This window comes from Convolutriloba macropyga, chromosome 1, assembly GCF_964194025.1.
Source record: "Convolutriloba macropyga chromosome 1, txConMacr16.3, whole genome shotgun sequence".
In the NCBI taxonomy this organism is placed as follows: Eukaryota; Metazoa; Xenacoelomorpha; order Acoela; family Convolutidae; genus Convolutriloba; species Convolutriloba macropyga.
Window position 1 is genome coordinate 40647573 of NC_134468.1, and position 11983 is coordinate 40659555.

Below are 11983 nucleotides of genomic sequence, written 5' to 3' on the forward strand. Positions count from 1 at the left end.
TGCTTGTGTTTGTGTATTCGTATTTCTGTTTGTGTGTGTCTGTTTGTATGTGTCTGTGTGTGTGTTTCTTTGTGATTGTTGTGTTTGAGCTTGTGCATGTGTGTGTATTTTCTTGTGTGTTTGTTTGTTTGCGTGCTTGTACGTGCGTGTGTATGTGTTTGTGTGTGTGTTCGTGTTCGTGCGTGCGGGTGTGTCTGCGCGTGTGTACGCGTGTGTGTGCTTGTGTGCGTGTATGCGTGCGTGCTTGCGTGTGTGCGTTTGCGTGTATGTATTTGTGTGTTTGTGTGTGTGTGTATGTGCGCGTGTGTGTGTGTGTGTGCGCGCGTGTGATTGTGCGTGTACGTGTATGTGTGCAATTGTGTTTGTGTGTGTTTGATTGTGTTCGTGAGTGTTTGTGCGTTTGTGTTTTTTGTCTGTGTGTGTGTGTTTGATTGCGCTTGTATGTGTTCGCGTGTGTGTGTGTGTGGCTCTTTGTTTTTGGTTGCGTGTATGTGTTTGTGTGTGCGTGTTTGTTTGTATATATATATATATATATATATATATATATATATATATATATATATATGCGTGTGTGTGTGTGTAGGTTTGTGTCTCTCTGTGCATGTGTATGTGCGCTTGTCTATGTGTTTGTAAGTGTGTCTGTTTGCGCTCGTATTTGCATGCCTTTGCACGTGTTGGTGTGTTTTTGTGTGTGTGTGTTTGCATGTGTGTGTCTCTCTGTGTGTGTTTGTGTGTCTGTGGCTGTTTATGCGTGTTTGTGTTTGTTGTGTGTGAGTGTGGCGTGTGTGTATTTGTTTATGTGTGTTTGTTTGGATGTGTGTGTGTGTGTTCGTCTGTGCATTTTTGTGTTTGTATATCTATAACTGTTTGTGTGTGTATTTGTGTGTGTTTGCAAGTCTATGTGTTTAAGTTTGCTCACACTGAAGTGTGTGCGTTTGTGTGTGTAATGGTTTTCGGGCGTGTGTGTGTGTTTGTTTGTGTATTTGTGTTTGTGTCTGCGTGTGTTTGTTTGCGTGTGTTTGTTTGTGAGTGAGTATGTGTGTGCTTGAAGGTGTGTGTGTGTATGTGCTCGTGTATGTGTGTGTGCGTGTGAGTGTGCGTGTACGCGTGTGTGCAATTGTGTGTGTGTTTGATTTTGTTTGTGCGTGTTTGTGCGTTTGTGTTTGTTTGTCTATGCGTGTGTGTTTGATTTCGCGCGTGTGTGTGTGCGTGTGTGTGTGTCTCTTTGTTTTTGTTTGCGTGTATGTGTTTGAGTGTGTGTGTTTGTTTGTGTGTGCATATATATGGGTGTGTGTGTAGGATTGTGTCTGTCTGTGCATGTGTTTGTGCGCGTGTAGACGAGTAAGTGTGTGTGTGTCTGTTTGCGCTCGTAAGTGCTTGCCTTTGCGTGTGTTGGTGTGTTTTCTTATGCATGTGTGTGTTTTTTTTTGTGTGTGGATGTGTGCGTGTGTGTATTTGCTTATCTGTGTGTTTGTTTGTGTGTGTTGTGTGTGTGTGTTTCTTTGTGCTTGTTTGTGTATGTATATCTATAATTGTCTGTGTGTGTGTTTGTTTGATTGTTTGTGTGTTTTGTGTGTTTGTGTAAGTCTATGTGTTTAAGTTTGCTCAAACTAAATTGTGTGCGTTTGTATGTGTGTGTTTGTTTTCGGGCGTGTGTGTGTGTGTTTGTTTGTGTATTTGTTTTTGTGTCTCTGTGTGTGCGTATTTGTTTGTGTGTGCGTGTACGTGTTTATGGTCGTCTTTGTGGGTCTGAGTGTGTTTGTGTGCATTTTTGTTTGTGTTTGTGTTCCACTGTGCGTGTGAGTGTGTTTGTATATGTGTGTTTGGGTTTGTTTGTGTGTATGTGTGTGCTTGCTTGTAAGTGTGTGTTTGCTTGTTTGTGTGTGTTTGTGCGTTTTTGTGTGTATGTATGTGTTTCTAAAAGTGCGTGTTTGTTTGCGCACCTTTGCGTGCGCGTGTGTGTGCTTGCGTGTGTTTGTTTGCGTGTTTTTGTTTGTGAGTGAGTATGTGTGTGTGGGTGTAAGTGTGTGTGTGTGCATGTGTGTGTGCCTGTGTGTTCGTGTTTGTTTGTGTGTGTGTGTGTTGGTGTGCGTGCTTGTGTTTGTTTGTGTGTGTGTGTTGGTGTGCGTGCTTGTGTTTGTCTGTGTGTGTGTGTTTGAGTGTGTGTCTATTCGTTTGTGTGTCTATCTGTATGTGTTTCTGTGTGTGTGAGTGTGTGAAAGTCTGTGTGTGTGTGTTTGTTTGCTTGTGTTTGTGTGTGTGTGTTTGTTTACGGGTATGTGTGTGCGTTTGCGTGCCTTTGCGTGTGTGTGTGTGTGTTTTTGTTTTCCTGTGTTTGCGTGTTTGTTTGTGTATTTTCGTTTGTGTCTGTGTGGGTGCGTGATTGTTTGTGTACGTTTTTGTGTAAGTCTATGTGTGTTTATGATTGCACGCGTATGTGGGTGTGCGTGTGTCTGTTTGTGTGTGTGCGTTTGTGTTTACGTGTGTGTTTGATTGTGTGTGTGTGTTTGTGAGTAAGTGTTTGTGTGTTTGTATGTCTGTTTGCGTGTGTCTATTTGTGTGTGTGTCTGTGTTTTTGTTGTGTTTGAGTGTATGCATGTGGGTGTGTGTCTTTGTTTGTCTGTTCTTATATGTGTGTGCGTGTACATGCGTGTGTTTGCGTTTGTGCGTGTGTGCGTGTTCGTGCGGGTGTGTGTGTGCGCGTGTGTGTGCTTGTGTGCGCGTGTGTGAGTGCATGTGCGTGCGTGCGTGCGTGTGTGTGTGTTTGTGTGTGTGTGTGTGGGTGTGTGTGTGTGTGCGTGTGCGTGTGTGTGTGTGTGTGTGTGAGTGTGTGCGTGTGTGTATTTGTTTATGTGTGTTTGTTTGGATGTGTGTATGTGTGTGTGTGTGTTCGTCTGTGCTTTTTTGTGTTTGTATATCTATAACTGTTTGTGTGTGTATTTGTGTGTGTTTGCAAGTCTATGTGTTTAAGTTTGCTCACACTGAAGTGTGTGCGTTTGTGTGTGTAATGGTTTTCGGGCGTGTGTGTGTGTTTGTTTGTGTATTTGTGTTTGTGTCTGCGTGTGTTTGTTTGCTTGTGTTTGTTTGTGAGTGAGTATGTGTGTGCTTGAAGGTGTGTGTGTGTATGTGCTCGTGTATGTGTGTGTGCGTGTGAGTGTGCGTGTACGCGTGTGTGCAATTGTGTGTGTGTGTTTGATTTTGTTTGTGCGTGTTTGTGCGTTTGTGTTTGTTTGTCTATGCGTGTGTGTTTGATTTCGCGCGTGTGTGTGTGTGTGCGTGTGTGTGTCTCTTTGTTTTTGTTTGCGTGTATGTGTTTGAGTGTGTGTGTTTGTTTGTGTGTGTATATATATGGGTGTGTGTAGGATTGTGTCTGTCTGTGCATGTGTTTGTGCGCGTGTAGATGAGTAAGTGTGTGTGTCTGTTTGCGCTCGTAAGTGCTTGCCTTTGCGTGTGTTGGTGTGTTTTCTTATGCGTGTGTGTGTTTTTTTTGTTTGTGGATGTGTGCGTGTGTGTATTTGCTTATCTGTGTGTTTGTTTGTGTGTCTGTGTGTGTTTCTTTGTGCTTGTTTGTGTATGTATATCTATAATTGTTTGTGTGTGTGTTTGTTTGATTGTTTGTGTGTTTTGTGTGTTTGTGTGAGTCTATGTGTTTAAGTTTGCTCACACTAAATTGTCTGCGTTTGTGTGTGTGTGTGTTTGTTTTCGGGCGTGTGTGTGTGTTTGTTTGTGTATTTGGTTTTGTGTCTGTGTGTGTGCGTATTTGTTTGTGTGTGCGTGTACGTGTTTATGGTCGTCTTTGTGGGTTTGAGTGTGTTTGTGTGCATTTTTGTTTGTGTTTGTGTTCCACTGTGCGTGTGAGTGTGTTTGTATATGTGTGTTTGGGTTTGTTTGTGTGTATGTGTGTGCTTGCTTGTAAGTGTGTGTTTGCTTGTTTGTGTGTGTTTGTGCGTTTTTGTGTGTGTATGTATGTGTTTCTAAATGTGCGTGTTTGTTTGCGCACCTTTGCGTGCGCGTGTGTGTGCTTGCGTGTGTTTGTTTGCGTGTTTTTGTTTGTGAGTGAGTATGTGTGTGGGTGTGTGTGTGTGTGTGTGTGTGTGTGTGTGTGTGTGTGCATGTGTGTGTGCCTGTGTGTTCGTGTTTGTTTGTGTGTGTGTGTTGGTGTGCGTGCTTGTGTTTGTTTGTGTGTTTGTGTGTGTCTGTGTGTGTGTGTTTGAGTGTGTGTCTATTCGTTTGTGTGTCTATCTGTATGTGTTTCTGTGTGTGTGAGTGTGTGAAAGTCTGTGTGTGTGTGTTTGTTTGCTTGTGTTTGTGTGTGTGTGTTTGTTTACGGGTATGTGTGTGCGTTTGCGTGCATTTGCGTGTGTGTGTGTTTTTGTTTTCCTGTGTTTGCGTGTTTGTTTGTGTATTTTCGTTTGTGTCTGTGTGGGTGCGTGATTGTTTGTGTACGTTTTTGTGTACGTCTATGTATGTTTATGATTGCACGCGTATGTGGGTGTGCGTGTGTCTGTTTGTGTGTGTGCGTTTGTGTTTAAGTGTGTGTTTGATTGTGTGTGTGTGTTTGTGAGTAAGTGTTTGTGTGTTTGTATGTCTGTTTGCGTGTGTGTCTGTGTTTTTGTTGTGTTTGAGTGTGTGCATGTGGGTGTGTGTCTTTGTTTGTCTGTTCTTATATGTGTGTGTGCGTGTACATGCGTGTGTATGCGTTTGTGCGTGTGTGCGTGTTCGTGCGGGTGTGTGTGTGCGCGTGTGTGTGCCTGTGTGCGCGTGTGTGAGTGCATGTGCGTCCGTGCGTGCGTGTGTGTGTGTGCGTGTGTGTGTGCTTGCGTGTGTTTGTTTGCACGTTTTTGTTTGTGAGTGAGTATGTGTGTGTGGGTGTGTGTGTGTGTGTGTGTGCATGTGTGTGTGCCTGTGTGTTCGTGTTTGTTTGTGTGTGTGTGTTGGTGTGCGTGCTTGTGTTTGTTTGTGTGTTTGTGTGTGTCTGTCTGTGTGTGTGTGTGTTTGAGTGTGTGTCTATTCGTTTGTGTGTCTATCTGTATGTGTTTCTTTGTGTGTGAGTGTGTGAAAGTCTGTGTGTGTGTGTGTTTGTTTGCTTGTGTTTGTGGGTGTGTGTTTGTTTACGGGTATGCGTGTGCGTTTGCGTGCCTTTGCCTGTGTGTGTGTGTGTTTTTGTTTTCCTGTGTCTGCGTGTTTGTTTGTGTATTTTCGTTTGTGTCTGTGTGGGTGTTTGATTGTGTGTGTGTGTTTGTGAGTAAGTGTTTGTGTGTTTGTATGTCTGTTTGCGTGTGTCTGTTTGTGTGTGTCTGTGTTTTTGTTGTGTTTGAGTGTGTGCATGTGGGTGTGTGTCTTTGTTTGTCTGTTCTTATATGTGTGTGCGTGTACATGCGTGTGTTTGCGTTTGTGCGTGTATGCGTGTTCGTGCGGGTGTGTGTGTGCGCGTGTGTGTGCTTGTGTGCGCGTGTGTGAGTGCATGTGCGTGCGTGCGTGCGTGTGTGTGTGTGCGTGTGTGTAAGTGCGTGTGTGTGATTGTGTGTGTGTGTGTGTGTGTGTTTGTGTGTGTGTGTGTGTGTGTGTGTGTGTGTGTGTGTGTGTGTGTGTGTGTGTGTGTGTGTGTGTGTAAGTGCGTGTGTGTGTATGTGTGTGTGTGTTTGTGTGTGTGTGTGTGTGTGTGTGTGTGTGTGTGTGTGTGTGTGCGTGCGTGCGTGCGTGCGTGCGTGCGTGCGTAAGTGCGTGCGTGCGCGTGAGTGTTCTTTTCCTAGTGTATTATACCCTGTAGATCATTTTGAACACCTCGCGAAAGGCCCTATCAAACGTACTCTATGAAATTGTTAGACACGAGAGAAATTGTTTGTTAGACACGAGAGAAATTGTTTGAATAGTTTAGTTACAAATAGTTTATTTGCAGATCTTCGTATGAAGTTTCTGCAAGGTTGCCGTGTGAACTATTGCAAAGTCTCGCAAAACAAGTGCCCTCAAACAAGCCACTTCACATTATCGATATTCGAAAAGAAACAGCGAACAGTTATCTAATGACAAATTTTGTGAAATCTATAATGCGCGTTGCAAGCCTATATGCAATGTACTTTTAAATCTTCAATTTTCTCCCTATAACATTTGCTCCCTGCCATTGAAATATTTTGGATCTTTCCAAAAATTGCCTCCTCTTTTGGAAAAAGGGTTTATTTCTATAAAAAACATTCAAGCAAGCAATTTATTGGCCAATCAGAGCTTACATGAACAGTAGGATTATGTGCTAATCTCGAGTATTATGTAATTTAACACTGAGTGTAGATTAAAGGAGAGATGGCTCTATTCTCTACTAGGTAACAAAGAGGAGGCAATCGTTAAGAAGATTTGATGATTTTTTAGCATCAACTATTATGAATAGATACTTTCCCCCTAAAAATGGAACTGCCAACCGAGAAAACGGTTCTGCTAGATGCTGACTTTTTCACCTTACTCTTCATTTCAATCAGTCACAATAAATGTTTTTGTATTTAATGATCAGGCCCAGCACATACGACGTATCAAGCAATGGAAGTCGTGAGTTACGCAAACGGAGGATGGGACGGAATTCCTCCCACCACCAGTATGACTACATCTCCTCATCAGGAGGAGGAGGATTCGGTGACAAAATGATTCTTGACATGGTATCTGAGGATGACAGTCGCATTCTGCAACAAGTGATGGCTGCTACTCCTAGGAACAACTGCCGCTTAATTCATTCACATCTGCTTTATGCTACTAACGAAAAAAAATTAATATTCACTTTGTAAATAATATGAAACTAGGAAAATCGGTAATGTCCAGCGCATAAACTTTCAAAAATAGAAGTACATTTTTTCCAATCAAAATACGGAGATTTGAAAGTTGTAAAAATCTTACAAACAACAGATAGAAGCATTTGATAGAAAAAGTAGCTTATTCCTGTGAATACTAATTTTCAGATTTTTCAGAAAAAAATTTTCTTCTTTGCATGAGCTTGATTTTTCTTCTCTTTCCATGTACCTCACTAACTGTATATCCAAGTTATTATGAATTAAAGCAAAATTGTTTCTTTTCAGCTGAAAAGAAATTAATACTTAGGGCTGAAACGCACGGCTGTTCCAAAAAGGTTATTGCAAAAAATTGAGCTGCTGGGAAAAAGTTGCTGGGAAATCCTGACATAAAATCCATGTTTCTCTTCAAATACCTCGGTTAATAAATACAAAAAGTGATGGTTTTGTTTTTTGTCCAGCTGAAACATCAAATTAGATTGATGTGCCTACCTACGGAGCTTCATAGGGAACAATCTGTGCACATTGTTAGCATTTCAAAATTTTGTTTTGTTTCTCCGGCTCAATCTCTAATGTATCTAAAAGTAGAAGTGTTTCAGTTTTAAAAATTAAGTAAAGAAAACGTTTTAAAGGGGAAGAAGAGTTTTTTCTTAGTTTGTTTGGAGATGTTTTCGTCAGAAACAAAAATTTTACAAAAAATCTTGCACACTTCAATCTGTGTTATTAAACCTTTAAAAAGACACGAAATCTTTTGTATGATCAATTTGAATTTCAAAGTTAAAATTTTGCATGCTTAATTTTACAGTTATATTAAACCACCGATATGTTTGACTTCAGAAAAAAAATTTCAATTATTTATGTATGAAACTTTTGAAATAATTTCTATAATAATTTTTTTTTACGTCTGCCATAGTTTTTTGTTGCCAAAAAGTTTGAAAGTTGAATTTTGAAATAGTTGATTGTTTTCCAATTGATTTATCCATTTCCAAGAGTTTGTTGTTGATACTAATTTTTGTCTCAAGCAGAACACGTTCAGCGAACATATTGGAAATGCCAGAGCTGGCACAAAATTTAAAATTCCTTAACACAGCTTACAATTCAAAACTACTTATCATTATAAACCGAAGATGCCCAGCAGAAAAGAAATTCTAATTAAATTTTTGCCGGTAAATCAAAACATCTATCTAGTTTGATATGTTAGTTTTATAATCAGACCGCTAAGATTATTCCATTACTAATTTTCAAGCCTCTTGCGGGCTCTATTTCTGTATACAAGGATTTTCATAGAGAGTTTTCTGCAGACATACGCTCCAAAGCTGTTGTTTTTAGGCTCAGTCTCAATTGTACCAAAAGGAAAAATAAAAAACCGGATCCTATGAACAACACGGCTGGCAATAGTGTATTTATGAAAAAATAAGAAAGTGAAACAAATTGAAGCGGTGGGAAGCTGACAAATATGAAAAAATCCTAGCCCGAAAAAACAAAAAAATATTTAAAAACATTTCCGGGTAAGATTTTTTTTGTCATTACAAGGGCAAAAAGTCATTGGTATGTCCGGTTTACACCCGTCAAACAAAATTCTACAGAAATTATTTTCCAATTTTCTATCTGAAAATAAGTTTGATTTGTTTTTGCTATAGATATTCCTGGTTTGAGATTGAACCTGCGAATCATTAAACGGTTAAAAAATTCATGAATTGTTCAATCGAATTGCTTGTTAAAAATTGTTACGGCATTTGATAGGAATAATTGTTTAAACGAGGTTGTTCTTCAACTGAAATTATTTGAAATTTATCCCAAATCTGTTTAAATTTCTGTTTAATTAGGTAAACTCCTTAGCCACAACCATGATTTAGTTCTATAATTTAGTTTTAGTTTTATTAATTTAGTTTTATTAGCTAATGTTATTGCAGTAAAGACTTTGCTTGTTTTAAGAGTTTTTGCAGTAAACTTTATACGAGTAGTCTGTTTTCGCTATTGGTGTTTTTAACGGGAATATTTTAATTGCTTCCATTGTTTTCCATTTTTTTTTCTTGTCCAAATTTTCTTGTCATTATGCGTGTTTTCGGAGCATTTTACCTATTTAATCTCTTCTCAACCTCTTCTACTCTTTGAATGGGCTATTAGTTTGACATTAGCACTGCAATAATTGTTAATAGGACATTGATAAAAGAACCGTCTGTATTTTATTAAATTGCAAATCTTCAGATGATTTTTTGAGATTTCTTGTTCAATCTTTGGTATGTAGCTTATATAACAAGCCATTTTTGTAAATTTGTGTTTAACAAATTTTGTGTTTGTAATTTTTGTGTTTAACAAAAGGCTTTACCTTAGGTTCTTTGTCGGTTGCAACATGGAGCATTTTTAATGAAAAAAATTAATTTAAATACATTAAAACTCAAGTCAGAAATGTTTTCATCAATTCGTCTTCATTTCGCTTTTTGGGATTAAACAACTCAAAAAAGTCTTAAACCATTTACTGGCTGCGACCTTGCGTGAAAATGGTCTTTGGGTACAACAAGAACAACAATTTTATGTAAGTATTATAATTTTTCTATACACTTTTTCATGTTTTTTTTTGTTCTCCGCTCTCTCTCTCTCTCTCTCTCTCTCTCTCTCTCTCTCTCTCTCTCTCTCTCTCCTCTCTCTCTCTCTCTCTCTCTCTCTCTCTTTCTCTCTCTCTCTCTCTCCTTCTCTCTCTCTCTCTTCTCCGAAGTGGTGAAATTATGGTTTGTTTAGCCTTCGGTGTTTTTAGTTCACGGTTTTTGGCTGGCATAGGTTTCTTATCAGGGATATTCATAGGACTTGATAAAAAATGTATTTTCAATTCTCTTTGATTTTTTTTGTTTTTGAATTTTTTTTGTTATTAATTAGCTCTCCGTGTCTTTAGTGTTTTCAATGTATGATTAGATATTACTTGAACGGTAGTTTAATGGTAGAATTATGTAAAATTATGTTTTGTAATTGTGCGACAGCTTTTTTCTTTTGGTTTGTTTGGAAAATGGACATCAAAATAGCATTCATCGCTTCTTTTCATTTTTTAAAAAAAATATTCATTCAAGAAATCTTGACAGTTTAGTGTTTTTACACAGCAGTTTTTGGCAGTTCTTTAGTGTTTTCAATATCTAAAATCATACATTGAAAGCACTAAAGTCACGGAGAGTTAATTAATAACAAGAAAAAATCAAAAACAAAAATATCAAAGTAAAGAAGTGAAATTACATTCTTTACGCTACGTTTTGATGAGCTATGTTTAATTTTTGACCTTTTGAGTATGAGACAAAATAAAAAGTGATTTAAGATTCCGATTGAAAAACATGATTGAGTTCCGAGGCCAAGTTTACTATTACTATTAAAACTATTAAAACTTCCAAAGACGATGGAACGACAAGAATTTAAGGTTAAAAGGTCAGTTCTGGAAGCTTTGCAGCCCAAAGAAATAGTTTCATTTTAATTGCTCTCAAACGAAGTTTTGTAGCAATTATATTAGTCCTGTCGGTCTTTTTTTATGCGAGTTTTTGCTTAACCGATTTTTCGTCTGACGCTTTTGACTTTCCGTCCTCCAAAACGAGATAAACAGGTAGCGCCCAGCGGGCATTAAGTTAGAGCCTTTCAGCTCTGTTTCAGCTCAAACTGTTTTGGAGACAACTTATGGTGTGAAGAGTGGTTCTTGGATGTTGAAGACCCCCCCCAACTGTTGACCCCCCACTATTGCCCCCCACCCCCCCACTGCACTTTTGATCCCCACCCAACTGTTGCCACCCCCTAGATGCTAGCCACTGACGAACAAGCGCTCGCTAAAAACACGCAAATTTTACAAATGTTCACTATTTTTTTCAAGCTTTTTGAAAATTTTTGTCATTTCTTTGAGTTTTATCAATCTTAGATGTCAAAGAACGCACTCTATGTTTTGATAATAGGTTACCGCACAGTTTTTAGTGGTAATAGAATGGTTTCAGCATTTCAACATTGCGAAATTTTGCAATTTTTTGGAAAAACTGTCAAATTTTTTCAAGGTTTTGAAAAATTTTGTGGTTTTTTAGGTTTATCCAGCCTCAAGAGCCAAGGAGCCTCCTCTAGGGTTTCATATTAGGTTACTGTAAAGTTTCTAGACGTAATGGAATTTTTTCAAGATTTTAACATCAAGATTTTTAACATTTTTTTGAAAAAAAATAGCTTTTTTGAATTTCTTTTACATTTTTTGTAATTTTTCAAAGTATTTCAGCCTCAGGGTTTAGAAAATCTGCTTAAAGGTCTGATAATAGGTAGCTGCAATGTTTTTAGTGGCAATGGAAAGGTGTTTAACTTATTAATATCACAAATTTTATCGATTTGATTTATAAAACTTTTTCAAGTTTTTTGATAGTTTTTGTCATTTTATAGGTTTATCTAGCCTCAAGAGCCAAGGAACCTCCTCTAGAGTTTGAAAACAATTTTTTGTATAGTTTCTAGATGCAATGGAGTGTTTTTAAGGATTTTAACACTTAACGAGTTTTAGCATTTTTTTGAAAAATTTTTAGCAACCTTCATGTTTTTTGAAATTGTTTGTCATTTCTTAAGGTTTTTCTAGCCTCAAGTGCCAAGAAACCTCCTTTGAGGTTTGATACTAATCCGTTGCTTAGTTTGTAGTGTTAGTGGAATGGTTATCATTATCTTAATGACTCGAGTTTTAGCAATTTTTTGGTAAATTTAATTTTAAAAAATTTTTGAAATTTTTTTATCATGTTCGGAGTGTATGGATCTTTATGAGCCAATGAAACTGCTTAAAGCTTGAAATAGGCATACTGGACAGTATCTTGAGACAGTTGAATGGTTTTTTCTGAAGATATTAATATTACGAATTTTAGCAAGATTTTAAAATTTGCAATTGTTTTTAAAATTTGCAATTGTTTTTAAAATTTTTGAATATTTTTGTCCTTTTCTGAGTTTAACAATATTTACTGACCAAAGAAGCTTTTTAAAGTCTTGGGTTACATGACAAATATCCAGAGACAAAAAAAAGGTTTTTAAACATTTTCTCTAATGCGAAATGTGGAAACTTTTCTTTTGAATTTTGCACTTTCAGTTTTAAGTTTTAGAGTCGCATCTCATCATGGAAAAAATTCCTAGCTCTCTCTCAATCTCTCTTTGTTTTGGCTGGCGTTTCTTTCCTTCTTTTTCTCGCTCACGTTTAATCTCGCACACTCTTTCTCTCTCCTTAACTCTTTTGTTGA

The 11983-nt window shown here is 38.0% G+C and overlaps 1 protein-coding gene across 1 annotated transcript in view; it reads left to right on the forward strand.

Annotated features, from left to right (window-relative positions):
* The window catches only part of LOC142340773 (uncharacterized), a 59981-nt gene that overhangs the window by 3868 nt on the left and 44130 nt on the right, over positions 1 to 11983 (forward strand). The window contains exon 2 of the mRNA XM_075391516.1: positions 6503 to 6766. Coding sequence (XP_075247631.1) covers positions 6503 to 6766 — 264 coding nt within the window. The remainder of the gene's footprint in view (positions 1 to 6502; positions 6767 to 11983) is intronic.